Raw genomic sequence first — 20,303 nt, 5'->3', positions numbered from 1 at the left:
CCTACCTAATAAATAGGGAATATGCTAATTGACCAGCACACCCTCACAAAAATGGCAACACCCACAGCCAATAAGGAGGGAATATGCTGTCACACTCTCAAAGATGGTGGTGCCCACAGCCACAAGATGGCAGCGCCCAGTCCCCTCAGCTGCACTGGGGTGGCAGGTATGTGTGGCACAGCCAGGCCCACCCTGAAGTGGGCCCAGCTGCTCTGCACACCTGCCTCTAGAATCCCACAGTCCCCTCAGCCCTCCAGCCCCCCAGGGCTGGCCCCAGGCACAGGCAAGCCTCAGATGTCAGCTTCCCAGCTGCCCAGGGTGGATCGAAGTGCAGGCAAGCCTTGGATGGCAGCTGCCCAGCCACCTGAGGCTCAGGCAACCAGGTCTGGCTGAGGCTTGCACTGCTGGCAGTGGCAGCAGCAGAGTTGTGATGGGGGCATTGCCTTCCCTTGATCACTAGGTCGCCTCCTGCCCTTGAGGGCTCCTGCATTGTGGGGGGGAGCAGGCGGGGCTGACACCCCCCCCTTCCAGTGCATGAATTTTCATGCACCGGGCCTCTAGTAATATACAAACAATACTTAGAATAAAAAATGATGGCTTCATTTTTTTTTGTATTACCAAATAGCCTTCACTTATCCAAAATATTTTCTAAAACTTATGCAATGGAAGCACTTTTTATATAAGACAACCTACACTCTATCAAATTATTCTAATTCCTTTATGCTGAGTTCACACAAAGTGTCTTTTTGAAGAGAGATTTCTTCGTCTGGGGATCATGATCATTTCAGCAAGAGTATAATATAGTTTACTGTACTGAGCTACTTAACATTTATTCTAATAAGGGACACACAGGTTACATATGGATAATCTGATCACACTCCCTGACATGTTTAAACAGAAAATATTTTGTTTAAATAGCTAGCAGTGCCCCCCAATAATCAGTGAGCAAAGAGGGAGTTAATGGCCTGCCTGCAAAAACTGCTGAGCAACCGATAGCTTCAAGCATTCAACCTAGCAGTTGAAATCAATTAATCATTCCTTATAACTGGAACAGAATATAATTAATTATGTTAGCTTGGCTGATTCAAGTTTAATTCCACTAAAAAATCATTATAAAAAATCATTATGAATATAGGCCATTATCATGAATTATTGCTAGAATAAAAACAGTAATGAATGAATTACTAAATGAATCTTATTCACATTTTTAAAAAACCTTTCTAATATAAACACTGGGAGAGCAAATAGTATAATGAATCCCCAAGTATCCATTACCCAGCTTTAACAATTATCAACTCACATCAATCTTGTTTCAACTATATTCCAACACACTCCCCAATTCTAACTCCTTATTTCTAAGTCCTAAATAACGTATCATTTTAAAAAAATACATTTTATTGATTTTGTACAGAGAGGAAGGGAGAAAGTGTTAGAAACATCGATCAGCTGCCTCTTGCACACCTCCAACTGGGGATGTGCCCACAACCAAGGAACATGCCCTTGACTGGAATTGAACCTGGGACCTTTCAGTCTGCATGCTGACGTTCTATCCACTGAGCCAAACTGGTTAGGGCCTAAATACCATATCATCTTACACATTTTAATTTACATATCTGAAAGGGCTACTTATAAAAATGTAACCATCACCACCACTAAAAAATAACTGTAAAAATTCTTAAAATCATCGAATATTGTTAGTTTTCCTATTTCCCCAATGGTCTCATTTTTCAGTTTGTTCACATCAGTATCCAAATAATTCAATGTTATATTGGTAGATATATCTCTTAAGTCTCTCAATCTTTTTTCTTTGCAATCCCATTGTTGAAGAAACAGTCATTTATCCTACAGTTTGGACTTTTCCTATTGAATCCCTTGTGAATTGCATTATTTAACATGTTCCTTTGTTTCCTACATTTCTAATAAAGAGATTAGATTCAGAGGCTTGATCAGGATCAGATTTGACTTTTGGCAGGACTGCTTCATAAGTGGCATATTTCCATTAGCAGGCACAAAATGTTAGACTGCTATCCCTTTGAAGTTATTAGAAGTCACTGATGACCATTGTCAGAATCCATTAATTGTTGGAGAGCAAAATGGCGATAATCTATCACTCTCCAACTTATCAGCTAGTATATTTCTTTAGGATCATACTGCAAAGGTAACTATGATTTTGTAAACTATCATTATTAACTCGTGGTGTAAAATAGGAGCTTCAATCTCCTGCAGATATTATCCTTATTGATGCTAAAATTAGCTCAGCTTTGGCTAGTGGGAACATTAAGGTGGCTCCTGAATCTTTATTATCTAAATTTGCTTCCCTGCTTTCTGGAAATATTTTCTAGGCTCTTCTTGGGTATTCCTCTCCCTAGATCTAGAATTAGCCTTTCATCCAAAGATGTCCAAAGCTAATGAAGTCAATTGAGGACTCTTCTACTTTTGTTTCTAATGAATTCATGTGGTTGTGCACCTGTGAATTTATAAGCATGGAGCACTCATATTTAAAAGAAAAACATTGCCTATGTAACAATATGCTAATGGTGGAAGTAATTTTATACAGTTTTGGAAGGAGCATAACTTGGTACATCCAGCTGGAAGACAATGTCATAATTTTTATCAATGACATTTAAAAAACCTTTAACCCAACAATTATATCTTTAGGAAATATCAAGCTTAGGATTTCCCTTGTAGGATTTTTTAAAATAATGAATAATCTGAAAACCCAAATGTCCAAACAACAGGTTATTAGTTAACTTTTAAATGTACAATGCATTAAGAGAATAAAGTATTTAGTTATTAAAATTATGTAGATGCCTTTAGCCACATGCATAGAAAAGTGTATTGAAGACTATATTCCAAAATCTTAACAGTGCAATGGCTGTTCTCATGTTGCCACTGCTGGTTCAGAATTTGGCATCCCTGGGCCTGTCTGCCAAATCAGATACTCCTCTTTCGCTTTCCAGTTTCATTTTGTTTTTATCTTTTCTCCAGTACTCCTTGTCCATGTTCTTTTCTTTCTCCAACTGCTATGATTATAGAGGAGATTTTAAGAGGGAGCAGAGGCTAATAAACATTTTGCTAAGCCCTCCATATTTACCTATCATCTTGTTGCCTTTTTATAGGAGAAAACACTCCAAAGAGCTTGTCAGCTATAAAACATATGAATTTCTACTAAAAATAGTGCATATATGTTGTGTGTGTGTGTATAAATATATATGTGTGTGTATCACAATATAATAGTACAGAACACGTTTATATGTTAATAATACAGAAACAATGATGCAAAACTAAACTGGTAATAAATAGAAAGAGAGATTCAAATGGAAGTTGTTTTTAATCAAGAACATAAAACCAAAAATGCTGAAACTGAATCCCATGATCATCTGTTTAGTTACTTGGAAATCAAACATGGTTTTCAAACTATGATTTCTTACAATTTTAATAATTTCTCTACAGATGAACTATCTCTGGTAGCTGCTTAAAACTATACCCAACTTGCTTTCTAGTATTGGGAGACCTGACCCTATAAATCTGGATCATGAACATTCCCTCTTATACCACTTAAAATGGCTGTCTAGTTTTGTAATGCTCTTGCTACAGTTACTCTCTTAGACTTCAATTAAAGTGATTAACCAAAAAAAGAAAACATAAATCCATAACACATAGGCACACAGACAACAGAGTGGTGATAGCCAGAGGGAAAGGAAGGGGGGCAGGAAGGGGATTGATGAGGGAGACCGGGGGGGGGGGGGGGGGGGGGGGGGGGGGGGGGATGGGGACGGAAAGAGACTTTGCCTGGGATGATGGGCCCACAATGCAGTGTGCAGATGTTTTATTAAGTTGTACACATAAAACCTGTATGGTTTTGCAAACCAAAGTCACCTCAATAAATACAATTAAAAAAAAAAGAAATAACAAGAAATTTAAAAGCCTCTCAAGCACAAGCACCCACAATTGCATAGCTGCCAAGGATACTGATCCCATTCTTAGAGAAATAATACAGTAAGTCTTAAAATGTACAGACCACAGAAAGAGATGTCAGGATTTATAAGAGGAGTAGTTTGCTCAACTTGGAGAAATCTTTAGTTTTTACTAGCCTGTGAATATGATAAAAATAAAGTTCCCAAGCACAAAGTGCTGAAGACACCGCAGAAAACAAAACTGATCAGATAGTTTGTCTTCCCCTTAAAGAAGTCCTTTACCAAACTATATGATATTGCCTGATATTAAAAGAATTACTAAGTCCAGAAACTGTAATGTCTGATTTTACTGATGATTTTGTTTGTAAGTTGCCTGAATTTAGAAAACTGAAAAAATTTCTAAATAAAATCTAAGCATTCAATTTTAAAAACAACCAATTTGCAATCATCTGAATTAATAATGAAGTTTTCATGAACAAACAAAACTAAACATAATATACATTTTAATGTTTCTAAATTAAAATAACTAAAAAGTAAGGCATGTTTATTCATTTAACAAATACTACTTACCTATAATTGGGCTCAATTAAAAAAAAAAAGAAGAAGAAAAAGAATTGGGGGCACATTATTCTATGCAGGGCACCATTGTGGGCTTATAATTCTTTTACTAGATAAGACTGAAATGTCAAGTTTTTCCTTATTTTCTATAAGTTTGACAAAGTAGGAAGATGAGACTCAAAAATTTAAAATATACTTACTAAACTAGGCTTTTTAAAAAATTAGGCACTTAGCAAACTTGGCAAAATATATACTGGTAAAGTAGGTTCTCAACATCGTTTCTTCAAAATTTCACTATAACTTTGATGAGATGTTGTAGGACTTTAACTCTAGTTTATGTCAATTAACCTCTGGTAAAATTGGTTTCATTATACATCGTTTTGCTTTAAGCTGCAGAACCTATGGACCAAGTTAAGTGAAGACTCAATGTCAATAAGACCAGCTTCCAAAATGCCAGCTCTTCCATCAAGAACACTTTTAAACATAAAAGAATAGTGACTGGAAATAATGTAAAGCAACTGAGATTATTTCAGTGTTTTGAAAATGTTCAGTGTATAAATACAAAGATACCTAATCATAGTTTTTCACATGGACTCCTTACTAGAAATAAAGATATCTATACTTGGGTGGAAAGAGACAACCCTCTTTCTACTTACCAATCTCTTTCCTTTAGCAAGAAGTTGCCTGTGGAAAGCTTCTTTTGGAAGTTCTCAGAGTTCAAGAGAATGGAACCTTCAAGTTGATTTCATCAAGTCTATTTATTAATGCATTTCAAGTTTCAAAAAACCTTACATCTTTGCACAATACTTTATTTTTTGCATTTTTTAGTAAAAATTTCCAAAGTGAACAAAAAGATACTGTATAAAACACAGTGGACATTAAACTGCAGTAGTATTAGATCTCATTTGTCTTGATCCTTTTGTTTTACCACATCTTGATCTGTCGTGGAGAGTTCAGTGCATGTATCTCTTTTCAGAAAACATTTAACTTAGACTCAAAATAAAACAGGGCAGTGTATACCTGCCAAAACCTCACCACAGGATAACATTACAAGCAAAAAATGTACATGATCCAAAGTCTACCATACTCAAGAAGTTACTAAGAACTCTTGCAGAATAAAAGTCACCATTTTAGAAATGCAAACCCACTTCCAACCTTTGCACAGTCCAAAAACAAAGGCATTTAAATGATTTAAAAGCAATTACACACATATCTACCTACTTGTTTGTTTAGAATTATTTATAGTCTATCTGGGATTTCATGTACAAAATTTGTCTCTAAATCATGTACAAAAGGCTGTATTTTGAAAAAAGTCACCATGTACTGTACAAGTTTACAAGGAAGAGTTCCCATTATTTTCTCTAGCATTTTTGGCCTTGCTGGCTTGCGTCACATTATGAGAATGATTGTGTAAACCTTATACTCTTAAGAAAAAAAAGAAAAAAAAGAAGCCAAAACACAAATTTTTCAACTTTCCCTAAATTTGCCTCCTACATGAAGCCAGGAAAATCATAGCTATTTATGTCTAATTTAAGTGATGTAGTTGGAAACAGAAGCAATAAATATGTCACAAGCTTAAAATATTCCTGTAATGCCCCCTTCCATTTCTGCATAGCAATAAGCCTGTTAATACATTAAATGCTTTTGCTTTCTTTCTTTAAAAAGCCAATTATTTACATCTGTTTAAAAAATAATTTTGGAATGGGCCATTGTGCTGTTTCACCTCCACTGTTAAAATATTTTAGGGGGGAAAAAACGTCAGAAGGCCTATCTACAACTTAGTAGTTGAGCAAATCACTCTTCTTTAGTGGTTACCAATGGTCAGTAATGATATACAGAAAAATTTGTTCAAATATTTTGATAAAAAAAGACAACTTTTCTTTTCCATATCAGACAAAAATCAAAAGCATAATTAGCATACTTTAGATATATGGAAACACAAATAAGAGGTTACAAAAAGAATCATTTCACTGACATAATTTCTACTGAATCATGAATAAAATGTCACTTATCAATTAAAAAATGAAATTGAATTAGAAAGTTTAAAATAAGCAGAAATCAGACACTTACATAAAGAACTCTGAAGTAGTATGCTGCATATGTCCAGTTTGCACAACACAACTGTGTTCTTCAGCATAGTCACTCATGTGCTCTTAGCAGCCATTTGATAAAGACAAAATGAATATCAGAACCAACTCCATCATAAGAAAAAGGTAAATTGATTCTCATTTCAAAACTACCTGTGTAAAGCATTACAGAATCCTGGACCACTGAATACCACCATTCTCTGTTATCCTGAGTATGTCAATTAAACAGTAATTTTTCATTAAGAGCAGAAAAATTTTATAATACAAAGAAACATCCATATTGCAATTTCTGTTTACAATTGCACACAGAAGTACAGTGTACGTAAGAAATACATGTCTGATATAACAAGGTATGTACATTGGCAAGTGATGTCTCCAATGTTGAGGTTGTCGAGCCTCCTAGCCTTGACTGGCAGTTGAAAAATATATATATATATTTCAATTTGTGATAAAAGTTTATAGAGAGCCAAGTTTGCCTGCATGTGAAGAAAATGCAGCAACAAAGAACAGGGAACACAGGGCACACAATAATATTCTAAGATTTTGTGCCATTAGGTTAAAAATATCTGTCCATAAGAAAACTGGGTTCCTTTTCCACCCCCCACCCCCAAATTGAAATTTTCAGGCTTTAAAATTTAAGTAATTCCACCTGGTCTGAGGACATGATCTCTTGCCATTTTTTTCTTTGACTGTTATTTGCGAGGGTTTCGTTTGGGGATGTCTTAATAGGTGTCTCTTTGGAGTGAAGTTTCCCATTGTAGGCACTAGGAAGAACCAAGGCAAAAGCTGCAGTTAACGTCTCATGTGTCCCATTTGATAACTCTCCCGGGGCCTCTGACGCGGGGGTTGTTGAATGGGCTGTGGAGGTCTCCTCCTCTTTAAAGTGCCTGCGAGTCACAAACAAAAGTAAGATAGATTTACTGTGAGCTTCATACTCTTTAAAAACAAAGTTGCCATATCAATGAGAAAGGCTCTAAACTGGTACTATCAAAGAGAATTATAAGCCATAAATATAATTTTAAATTTTCAGAAACTATAATAAAAAAAAAAGTAAAAAATAAATACATTGAGTATTTTTTAAAATATATTTTTATTGATTTCAGAGAGGAAGGGGGAGAGAGATAGAAACATCAAAGATGAGCTGAAACCAGTTTGGCTCAGTGGTAGAGCGTCGGTCTGAGGACTGAAAGGTCCTGGATTCGATTCCGGTCAAGGGCGTGTACCTTGGTTGTGGGCACATCCCCAGTAGGGGGTGTGCAAGAGGCAGCTGGCCGATGTTTCTCTCTTATCGACGTTTCTAGCTCTCTATCCCTCTCTCCTCCTCTCTGTAAAAAAACAATAAAATATATTTTAAAAAAATCAAAGATGAGAGAATAATTGATTGGCTGTTTCCTGCATGCCCCACACTGGGGATCAAGCCTGCAAACCAGGCACATGCCCTGACCGGGAATCAAACCGGGACCTCTTGGTTCCTGAGTCAACATTCAACTTCTGAGCCACACTCGGCTGGGCACATTGAGTATTTTTTATTCCACTGAATCCAATATAGCCAAAATATTATCATTTCAAGACATGATGGATAAAATAATGAAATATTTCATTCTTTTTTATATAGTAAGCTTTCAAAATCTGATATGTCTTTTATATTTACAATTTCAACACATTTCAATTAAGACTAGCCATTCTCAAGTGCTCAACAACCACAACTTGTTAGACTAATTTGAATTCCGAGGACAAGATTCATGTCAAAGAAATTACTGAGTGTCTTTGAGCAAATGACTTAACCTCTTTGCAACTCTAATGCCTTGCCTATAAAAACAGAGAAAATAACGAACTCATATAGTCTATATGTGAGGATATATGGTAGTGAATGTAAAAATGATTAACACTTTTTGTGAGAGTTCAATAAATGGTGGCAAGGGTTTTGTGGGGGTTTTTAAGTTTTAAAGGTAGAATTTGCTTAAAGTGAAAACAAGTACAAGAATTGTTCCAATAAATGAGACTATAATTGGTAACTCATCTAAAATGTGTCATGAGGCCCTTATAAGTGCCTAAGTAACTGACAAAAAATTCCAGAGGGCTAAACATTGTAAATTTATGAAAAGCAATGATATAAAAATCAAATTTCCTCTGATCCCCTCCAAGATACTATCCCAGCATGAACACTGAGCTTTCTTGCCACAAGATAGGTAAATGCAGGAAAACAACTAAGGGGAAATTGAGAGCATTGTAAGAAACCCCCTATCTTAATCTGCCTTCTGTAGGTAGTGAATTTGGCCTAAGGCAAGAGGTGTCATGAGGAGTCTGTGGGAGAGAGGAGAGGTAACTGCTGTCCTTTAGCTCTGGTTCTCCTCTGGCATTGCCTTGGGATAATGTCTACCCAAAACCAACAGTGAACAGAGGGCTGGTGCAGGAGTCAGAGGGTAGCAAAAAGTCACAAATACCTTGGGGAAGATGAGGGAGAAATAAAACAGACTAAATAACCTGGAGCAGTTGCTCCCTACCCTTTTCTTCTGTAAATCCCTGGAACTCATCTAAACCCTCCCTGAGAGGGAAAGGGTGAAGACCAAACCTTAGGAGTTATTTTCAGAGATGAAGAATGGTCATTAGGTGACTAAAAGCCTCCACCCTAAGACTCTTTCACAGACTATATTTCCCCATAAGCATCTTCCCTAGGGAAAATGAGCTTATGTGCCAGAAATCACTGAGAAACATGAACATTAAAAACAATAACAGAAGCATAGCTATTAGAATAGGACCAATAATCTAAAACAAAAATAGAAAGTTTTAGAATATGAAAAGAATACAAACCTTGTTCAAATTGTCTTACCTGGAAGAGGTTTAGGAGGAGGCAACTTTGGATTACTACTTGGAGTATGAACACTGCATATCTTAATAAACCCGGCCATTAGCATGATCAGGGCAATTCCCATAAGCAATACTGCCCACCAATTATCCTAGAAATAAATAATTTTCAATTTTAGAATATTTATCTAAATATATAAAAGCCTAAGCGACCATCCAACCAATAGCTATGATGCGCAATGATCACCAGGGGTCAGGTGCTCTGACCAGTAGCTATGATGTGCACTAACCACCAGGGGGTAGACAATCAATGAAAAGCTGCCTAGCTGAGGTGATTTGGCAGCTTCGATTCTCGGGTGACACACCCAGATCCAGAGAAGAGGGAGCCGAATTTCAGGATGTTTCACCTGAGAACTGTCCTCTCATAATCTGGGATCCCTTGGGGAATGTCAAGGGTGGGTTTCAGCACGAGCCCCACAGGCCAGTCTGAGGGACCCTACTGGTGCATGAATCCGTGCACCAAGCCTCTAGTGTTACATAAAATACAGAATAGAATATATCACATTTTAATTTTTAAAGAGCATTTGTTGACTGGAGTTGTATAGTTATCATATATAAGCACATACATATGATTTTTTTAAGTATAAAAAAAGTATAAAGGAGAAAACAAAAATTACCCATAACTTCACTTCTTAAAGGAAATCACTCAAACTTATTTTCCTGTCAGCCTCTTTCTATATAGCTATGTCAAACACATGGATATAGTATATACTGTATTTTTCAATGTTGTTAAATATTTTCTGGTTTAAATATTTCCCCTTTTTTGGTCTACTGCTCATATAGACTATGCTATGTTTGCTTTTATATGCTCCACTGACTTGAAAGTATATTACTTTAAACTCTACTACTGGACAGATTTTTATACTCTTTCTATTTTTTTCTACTCATTAAAGTTAAGACTAAAGTTTTACCTTTTTTGACGGCCCTTTTTCCTATTACTGTACTTCATATGCAACTTGAGACCCAGTCAACTGTTGTAAAATTATTTTAATATATCTTAATTTTCATTCTATTATGCAGAAATATCATAGTGTCTGTTTTACATATATATTAATTTATCTAAAGGTTAATGGTCTTTTTAATATGAAAAGTAGACCAAAAGTGGACTTGAGCCCATAAGGTGATACACACACACACACACACACACACACACACACACACACACGTGTATATGTATATGTATGTGTATATATGTATTAGATGCCTGGTGAAATGAGATTCATGCACTAGAGGGGGTAAGGGGAGCCTCAGCCATATATTAGATGCCCGGTGCAATGAAATTCATGAACTGGAATAGGGGGTGGTCCCTCAGCCCAGCCTGCCCCCTCTCACAGACCGGGAGCCCTCAGAGGCAGGAGGCAACCCAGCGATCAGGGGCAGACAACACACCCATCACAACTCTGCTGCTGCCACGGCTGGCAGCACAAGCCTCGGCTGGCCCTGGTTACTTGAGCCTCGGGTGGCCCTGGGCGGCTGGGAATTCTCTATCCAAGGTTTGCCTGAGCTTCAGGCATTGGCTGGGAAACCGCCATTCAAGGCTTGCCTATGTCTTGGGCGGGCCCTGGGTGGCTGAGCAGCCAACATCCAAGGCTTGCCTGTACCTCCGGTATCAGCTGGGCAGCTGCCATCCAAGGCTGGCCTATACCTCTGATATCAACTGGGCAGCCGCCATCCAAGGCTTGCCTGTACCTCTGATATCAGCTGGGCAGCCGCCATCCAAGGCTTGCCTGCACCTTGGGCGTCGGCTGGGTAGCTGCCATCTGAGGCTTCTCTATGCCTCAGGCCAGCTCTGGTGGCTGGGAAGCCATTATCCAAGACTTGCCTGCACCTCAAGCCAGCTCTGGGTAGCTGGGAGTATGAGGGGACTGAGGACTCCGGAGGCAGGCACCCTGTCGGGCTGAAGGTACTGGGTGCCAGCATCTTATAGCTGTGAGTGCTGCCATCTTTGAGGGTGTGGCAGTCAATTAGCATATTCCTTCCTTATGTGCTGTGGGCATAGCATCTTTGTGTTGAGTGTGATGGTCAGTTAGCATATTCTCTCTTTATTAGATAGAATATACATCACACAAATACATATGGTTCATATATATATGTGTGTGTGTGTGTGTGTGTATATATATATATAATATATATATAAAAATTCCATTTGTGTGCTTTTATAAATAAATTTTCTTATAATGACATGAATATTTTCTGAAGAATATACAAGAAACACATTTTGAGACAACTGGGCTCCAGAGTAAAAAGAAGGCATTATTTTCAATATATTACTTTGTCAATTAAAAAAAAAAAAGAAAAAAAGAAAAGCCAGGCCAGAGTGACTCAGTGATTCAACATCAACCTATGAATCAGAAGGTCACAGTTCAATTCCTGATCAGAGCACATGCCTAGGTTGTGAGCTTGGTCTACAGTGGAAGGGTGTGCAGGAGGCTGATTGATGATTCTTTCTTATCATTGACATTTCTGTCTCTCTCTCCCTCCCTTTCTCTTTGAAATCAATAAAAATAAATATTTAAAAAATTTCGTTTAAAAAAGGACACTTTTCAAAAGGAAAAAAGAAGAAGAAAATTTTTTACTTACAAAAATTCATAGTTCTGTGACTTTTTGCAGGGACTCCCTCTTCATAAAACATCAATCTGTACCCTTCTACCTCTACTAGTCAGTAAGAACTTAGCTTTGGCATCACATTTTTAAAGAGACCCTCCCCAAATAGTTTCTCCTATTTTCTATGAAAACAAAATGAAGAATTGGAAATACATTTCAATGTGCATGCTTGTCTTCTCTACCCCAAACTAGACTATGAGTTCCTTGAATTTATATACTACAAACTCAGTACCTAGCTCACAAAGAAGTATGTGTTAATTGTTATTACAGTTGAGTCAGTATCCCAAATACTCATTTTTTGAAACAGTACTAACAGCTCAGTTATTATTTCCACAATGTCTATAAAAATTGTGGTTTTGATAGCTCTGATGCTAGCTTTTCAGTACCTATATAGAATCTTAAAAAAAAAAAAAAAAAAAAAAAAAGATGCAAGAAATATGGCAGTAAGAAAAGCAGACTGGAACAATGCCTGGATTTAATAATAGTTATAATAACTTTGTAGAAAAAAAGAAGTCAAAAGAACCTACTCTCAGTTCAGATCAACAGATATTTACTAAAACATGGCCCTCAGGTTTTTGAGAACTTCCGCTGTTCCTTTCCAGCAGTGTTCTTGGACTTCCTCCAAAATTTTTAGGTAATTACACATCTCAAAAACACAAAGCTTGAGATTTTTAAAAAAATATATTTTATTGATTTTTTACAGAGAGGAAGAGAAAGGGATAGAGAGTTAGAAACATCGATGAGAGAGAATCATCGATCAGCTGCCTCTTGCACACCCCTTACTGGGGATGTGCCCACAACCAAGGTACATGCCCCTGACCGGAATCAAACCCGGGACTTTCAGTCCGCAGGCCGACGCTCTACCACTGAGCCAAATCATTTAGGCAAGCTTGAGATATTTTAATGACAATGATAGCTTTTCAAAGTTTAATATCTAGGAAAATAGAATATCTTGGATAGATTAATAGCAAGAAAAACTAAACAAAACAATGGTGTATTTGAGAGAGTTAGTAAGTATGACCACCTTTGGTAAAAGGAATTTTTAATGCTCCCTTTAAAAAAAGAATTATCAGTCCTAGTTTGTTTGGCTCAGTGGATAGAGTGTAGGTCTGCAGACTGAAATGTTGCAGGTTCCATTCCAGTCAGGGGCACATGCCCCAGCTGTGGGCTCAATTCCCAGTGGGGGGCATGCAGGAGGCAGCCATCAATAATTCTCATCATTGATGTTTCTATCTTTTTCCCTTCCTTCCTGAAATCAATAAAATAAAGCTATATTTTAAAATAATAATCTATATATATAAAAGCCTAAGAGATCAACCAGTTGACCAATTGCTATGAAGAACACTGATACCAGAGGGCAGATACTCAATTCAGGAGCTTCCTGCTGGTGGTCAGTGCACTTCCACCACCAACCTCCAACAGTGGCCAACCTCCTACAGTCCCTCTCCCTGGCTGGCCACCCGATTGGCCCTGATTGGGCTGGCCCACCAACCTCCCACAGTCCCTCCCCCCGTACTGGGCAAAAAATTGCTGGCCAGACCGAGGAACCCCAACTGCACACAACTTCGTGCACCAGGCCTCTAGTAATAAATAAATTAAAAGAATTATCAGAGTGTGTTAAATGCTAAATCATTTGTCTTCTCTTTTACACACAGTACTATAAAATTAGGGGAAAGAATACCAATCAGGTTAATAAATGTAAAATATGTGTTCTAAATCAAAAGATCACAATTTGTCCACTTATCAGAGTCTGAAAGAGCTACCATTTATCCAACAAACAATTAATGAGTATAAATTATACACCAAGCTCGTATCTTTCATAGATACAGGAGTGTTAAGTGAAACTTAAAAAAGAGAAGGCATTCAAAAGTTTATTTACCACTCTAATTTGTTATGTAACCTATTATAATAGGTTTGTTATTCAATAATCTAAATAAACAAAAAAGACCTATAGGATAACAAAATGATAAACCAGATGTTACAAAAAACTGTGAGGGAAAAGGGACAAGACATGTACTCAAGTTTCTTCAGACATAAAATAAACTCTGTTGTTTCTAAAGGTTCCCAGAAAAAAAGCCAACTATCTAATCTTTTCAGTAAATGTTCCAATGTTTAACTCTCACTCTCAGCAAACAAACTAGAGACTTCCTATGGGTCACAAAACCATCCTTGAGGTGATACTGATTATGCCATCCTGCAAGACAGAAAGCTTCCATTCTATCCTTCAGAAGATACTATAGTCTGGACTTGGACTAAATGTTCTATTCTTCAACACCCCATGTGCCATCCCTCAACACCAATCTGCCAAAATGAAAGCAACTGGGTACTAATCTTTCCGTTTCTTCAGCTCTGTCTGAGCTGGCATAAAATACCTCTGAAATCTAAATAACATTATAGCCTCAAAGTGAATGTGCACAATTTTTATTCTTCCCATATAAATAATGGCATTTAAGAAATCTGCTTCACTCATCTAGCAAATGTATAATGAATCCTTACCATATGCCAAGCCCTGTGACAATACTGTATCTCTGTTGTTCATGTTTCATGAGCTATGTGGCAATGAAGGACTTTAGAGAACCATAACAATCTTCTATTTAAAACATATTAGAATGACAAAGTAGAAATTTTCTGTTATAAGTCTTTTCAAAAGTAGTCATTACATAGCACAGACTGGAAAAAATGGTTCCCAAACTTTAGCAAGCACCATCACCTACTGACTAAGTGGGTCCAGAGTAGTTTGATAATTTGCATTTCTATTAAGTTCCCAGGTGATGATGATGCTGGTCAGGGGACTAAACTCTGGATCCACTGCTCTAAGTCAGAGGTTGGCAAATATCCTATATAATAAAGATGTAATATGCTTATGGTCATTATGCCATGAAGTGTAATGACCGACTACGTAACGACCAGATCACAAATTAGCAGGAGGGTGGGGCAGCGAGCTATAAGTGGGTGGTAGAGAGCTACAGGAGGAGGCAGGGCAGCAAGCTATGGGGGGCAGGGGACAGAAGGAGCTACGGGGAGGAGGGGGGGGGTAGGGCAGCAAGCTATGAGGGGGGGTGGAGGGAACTTCAGGAGGGCAGGGCAGCAGGCCAAGAGCTACTAAAGGGTGGCAGCAAGCTACTGGCGAGCTACTAGTGCACAGATTTGTGCACAGAGCTACTAGTTTCCTATAAAAGACCAAGTAAATAAATATTTTAGGCTTTGTGGGGCCATTACAGTCTCTGTTGCAACTATTCAAAGTGCAAAAGAAGCCATACACCATATGTAACCAAATGGTGTGGCCATGTTCCAATAATTATTTATGGACACTGATATCTGAATTTCAAATATTTTTCAAAAGCATATTATTTTTATAATTTCTTTTGATTTTTTAATAAATGTTTTTAAAAGTGAAACCATTTTTAGCTTGTGAGCCATACAAAAACAGGCAATGAGCTCAATTTGGCTCAAGAGCCATAGTTGGCCAATCCCTGGTTAGATGAATGGTTCTCAATCCTGGCTCCTCATCAGAAATACTTAACGTGCCATCCCAAAAGATTCTGAATTAATGGGTCTAAGCCCTAAGGTGATTCTCATGTACAACCAGGAATAAGAGCTACTGCTCTTAATGTTCCCCCAAGGGACTTCTTAGGATATTTAAGGTTTAATAGTCCTTACATGAATAAAGATTTCTGGGATCAGGTAAGTTTGAGAACAAAGTTTAAAAAGTTTTTTTATTGCATTATTTCTAATAATATTCTCACAAATCTATAAGAGGGGATATAATAATCTGTTTAATTTGACCACTAGACCCCCGGATCTAGTATTCTATGAAGCAATTGGAAACACTGTTCTAAATCTTTCATAAAGAATACCAGATACTAATACTTAATTTCATATAAGTATAGTAAAATATGAGAGCAGAAATTAATTAAAAAATTAAATAAAGTTGGTTACTATCAAAACAAAAAATTTTAAAGTCCAACTCCTATAAATCTGAACAAATTAAAAATTCAAAAAGCCACAAATAATGGGCAGTTATTTTAAAAGGGAGAGGAAACTAATGAATCTGAAAAAAAATAAATGAAACTACAATGAAATCTGAAAAAAAAAATCAAGGTCAAAGATGGTTTCTACAACATCAAACAACTCAATAAATATAGAAAATCTGAACACATCAATAACTCTGGAAGAAACTGAAAAAGAATTATCAATGCCCTCGAACCCCCATTTAAAGAAAAGGAGATAATAATACAGGGTCTCAATACTGGTGAATGCTCTCAAACTTTCAAGAACTTAATAACTCCTTGATAAATCCAAAGGATTTTAGCATTATCTATTGGACAGATAGATACATAATAGGCATTCAAGAAATGTAGTAAACAAATAAAAAAAAAATGGCATAGGACCTAAATAAACACTTCTCTAAAGGAGGACAAGAGGCATATGAAAAAATGCTCAAAATCACTCATCATCCAAGAGATGCAAATCAAAACAACAATGAGGTACCACTTCACACCTGTCAGAATGGCTATCATCAACTGATCAACAAACAAGGGCTGGCGAGGATGTGGAGAAAAGAGAACCCTCTGCACTGCTGGTAGGAATGCAGACTGGTGCAGCCTCTGTGGAAAACAGTATGGAGTTTCCTAAAAAAATTAAAAATGAAACTTCCATTTGACCCAGTAATCCCACTTCCAGGAATATATCCCAAGAAATCAGAAACACCAATGAGAAAGAACATATGCACCCCGATGTTCATAGCAGTGCAACTGACCATAGCTAAGATTTGGAAACAGCTAAGTGCCCATCAGCAGATGAGTGAATTAAAAAATGGTGATACAGATACACAATGAAATACTACGCAACTGTAATAAAAAGAATTCTTACCATTTACAACAGCATGGATGGACCTGGAGAATATTATGCTAAGCGAAATAAGCCAGCCAGAGAAAGATAAGTATCATACGATCTCACTCATTTGTGGATTATAATAAACAACATAAACTGATGAACAAAAATATCAATAGATCCAGAGACACAGAAGCATCGAACAGACCATCCAACTTCAGAGGGATGGCAGGGGAGGGTTGGCAGGAGAAGGACGTAGGAGGGTAAGAGATCAACCAAAGAAATTATATGCATAGAAGCATAACCAATGGACACAGACAATAGGGAGTGGGGGAAGTAAAGGCGGGACTGGGAGGGTGGGCGCAGGCTGGAAGAGGACAAGGGGGGAAAAGGGACCTATGCTATACTTTTAACAATAAAGAATTTTAAAAAAAGAAAAAAAGAAAGAAATAGAGTAAACGTATTTTTGAGAAATATATTCAAAACACTGTCGAAAACAAAGTAAAAGTCCATCATTTCCATGATACCAGTAGCAATCACTACTACTAAGATTCTTCCTACTTTACCTAACCTACACGAGGAGAAAAGATGCAACAATATATAACAGAAAAAAGACAAAAAGCTACCAGGGACCACTGAAAAAGAAAAGTGGGTGAAACTAACCCCATTTCTTGCATACCTTCTTACACCAAAGCATCCCATATGACTAATTGAAAGGCCACTTTCTGGACATGATAAAAGACCAAAGCATGAGCTATTAATGTAACAAAATAAACTCTGCTATGCAAGTAAACTTTGCAGGTAACACAAATGAGACAAACAACTATAGGGAACTAGAAGTTTGTTATCTTATGTTTGACATGGTTAATGCCCACAAATGCCGCCACAGCCTAGGTACCATTGAGGCATTATGGACCATGCTATCCAAAAATGTTCATGTGAATATCAACAATGAAATAAAAGCATTCTACATTCAAGGCAAACTTATAAAAACCTAATAGTGCCTGATTAATGAGTTCCAGAGCACAAGAAAGTACTTCACATTGCTAATATACTGTAAGCCGCAATACACTAAATCCTCAAATCTAAAAATGAAAAAAGGTTTAAAAATACTTTAAATAGCCCTGGCCAGTTGGGCTCAGTAGGTAGATTGTCGGCCAGAGAACTGAAGGGTCTCAGGTTTGGTTCCGATCAAGGGCATGTAGCTCCGTTCCGGACTCAATCTCTGGCTTTGGTTGGGGTGCATGAGGGAGGCAACCAATTGATGTGTCTTTCTCACATCGATGTTTCTCACTCTGAGTCTTTTCCCCTTCCTTCCATTCTCTCTAAAAATCAATGGGATAATATCCTTGAGGATTAACAACAAAAAGAAAATACTTTAAATAAAAAGATCATTTCTATTAAATATTTTAATAGGAATAAATGAATGAGTTTTTGAAATTCTAAATAAAATTGAGTCAAGATTAAAGGTAATGAAGAAAAGTTAAAAAAAATACTATTTTTAGATTACATAATAACCTATCTAGAAAACCTAAAATATCTGGCACAACATATACTTAGTGGAACATAACTCTGAGATCACCGTTATCAGATTTATTTTCAGAACATAGTCCTCTATTGTAGTTAAGTATACTAGATCACAACTTATTTTTTAAATATGTTTTTATTGATTTTTTAGAGAGAGAGGAAGGGAGAGATAGAAACATCAATAATGCGAGAGAAACATGATCCAGCTACCTCCTGCACACCCCATAAAGGGAATTAAGCCTGCAACCCAGGCATGTGCCCTGATCAGGAATCGAACTGGGGAGCCAGGCTCATCTTATTCTTAATAGGGGTAATCTGAAAAAAGAATTGGATCTGAATTGAAAATAGGGAGGTATAAGGCCAAGAAAAGAAAGTTACTTGAAGTCACAGAACTAACAAAGGCCAGAAAGGTGATCTGTATCTTGTGTAATTCACAAAACCTGTCTCATTCCATTTCTCCAAAGTATCACAAGGCACCTTTACTTTACCTGATATTTTCTGAACACCTATTATACATCAAGTGCAGGAATACAAAAATGAGTAATATATTTATGTTTTAAAGATACCTAAGTTAGCTCTAGCTGGTTTGGCTCAGTGGACAGAGTGTCGACCTGTGGCCTGGAGGGTCCCAGGTTTGAATTTGGTCAAGAGTACATGCCCGTATTGGAGTACATGCCCGTATTGTGGGCTCTATCCACAGGAGGCAGGCAGGAAGCAGCCAATCAATGATTCTCTCTCATCATTGATATCTCTCTCTCTCTCTCTCTCTCTCTCTCTCTCTCTCTCTCTCTCTCTCTCTTTCTCTACCTCCCCCCCCCCCCCCCCGGCTCTCCTTCTCCCTCTCCCTCTCCCTTCCTCTCTGAAACCAATAAAAATATTAAAAAATAAAGATAACTAAGTTAAAAGAATTGCCCAACTATTTGGTTTAATTTCTAAGTCTCCTAATTCCAACTTTAATGATCCCCCCACCACATAACCATCACATATCTAAAAACCACATATTATTCTTTCTATGTGTAATAAATACCATTTAATGCTGGAGATAATTCCAAATTTGTTATTGTAGAATGTTATTATTCTAAGAGTACCCAAAAGAGGGACAATCCTCACAAACAACTTTTTGGTGTGCTTTTGAGGCATATTCAGTCCTGAACACACACACACAAAAGGTGAGAAATAACTGGAAAGGGGAGAAAGAGGAAGAGCTGAGTACTAAGTCAATTTCCAAAGCAAACTCTTTCAGTTTGGGTACAGCATATTATCAAGTACATCACTTGCAAGCTTTCTACTTATATTTTAATGTAATCATTTAGAAACATGAATATTTAAGTGACTTAAGGTAGTCATTCTCAGAAATCTTCCAAGAAAATTTCAGGTAATTTAACATCTGTACAACTTAGAGAAATGTGGGCTTAAAAATATTACAGTTCAGTGGATTTACATTGCAATGAACATCCATAATCATTAACAAATCTGCAAAAGGCTCTGTATCTAATCTTACCCTGTTCAACATTCCAATCACGGAAAAAATGAAGACCCAGAAATTATATTGAAACACCAGGAAAAAAACTTCAAAAAAACACCAATTTCTCTTTCATCTCTCCTGTTCAGCAAAGTAGAACCCACAACTGGCTATCTGTCATATTGAGACAAGGAGAAATAAAAAAGCAAGCAGGGCTTTCCAAAACAACTAGAGGAAAAACTCCCATGCAAATGCCCTAAGCATATGGACCAAAGCAGGAAGTAACCCATCAGGACACTAACTAGGGAGCAGAGTAAAACAGAATGACTCCCATCACCTACCAACTATTCTATGAACAATATACACGCAGAGATTCTGATCACTTGAGAAGAAATTAATACCCAGGAATATTTGAAATTTAAAAATCATTCTTGAGATAAAGTAATTCCA

At 37.2% G+C, this 20,303-nt stretch overlaps 1 protein-coding gene across 4 annotated transcripts in view; it reads right to left on the bottom strand.

Annotated features, from left to right (window-relative positions):
- Positions 1-5,214: 5,214 nt before the first annotated feature.
- ADAM10 (ADAM metallopeptidase domain 10) overlaps positions 5,215-20,303 on the bottom strand; it is a 141,035-nt gene continuing 125,946 nt past the window's right edge. For 2 of the 4 annotated variants that reach the window (XM_036440621.1, XM_045582167.1), the window contains exons 15-16: positions 9,393-9,519; positions 5,215-7,449 (exon numbers count right to left, since the gene is read on the bottom strand). In XM_036440621.1, the coding sequence (XP_036296514.1) occupies positions 7,355-7,449; positions 9,393-9,519 (222 nt within the window). In that variant the 3' untranslated portion in view covers positions 5,215-7,354. Of the gene's footprint in view, positions 7,450-9,392; positions 9,520-19,911; positions 20,028-20,303 lie in introns of those variants that run through there. The other 2 variants (XM_036440631.2, XM_045582160.1) reach the window with 2 other exon arrangements.

Source organism: Pipistrellus kuhlii, unplaced genomic scaffold (genome assembly GCF_014108245.1).
Source record: "Pipistrellus kuhlii isolate mPipKuh1 unplaced genomic scaffold, mPipKuh1.p scaffold_m20_p_1, whole genome shotgun sequence".
Taxonomy (NCBI): domain Eukaryota; kingdom Metazoa; phylum Chordata; class Mammalia; order Chiroptera; family Vespertilionidae; genus Pipistrellus; species Pipistrellus kuhlii.
Note: the sequence above shows the minus strand (reverse complement) of the source record. Positions and strands in the feature narration are given on the sequence as shown.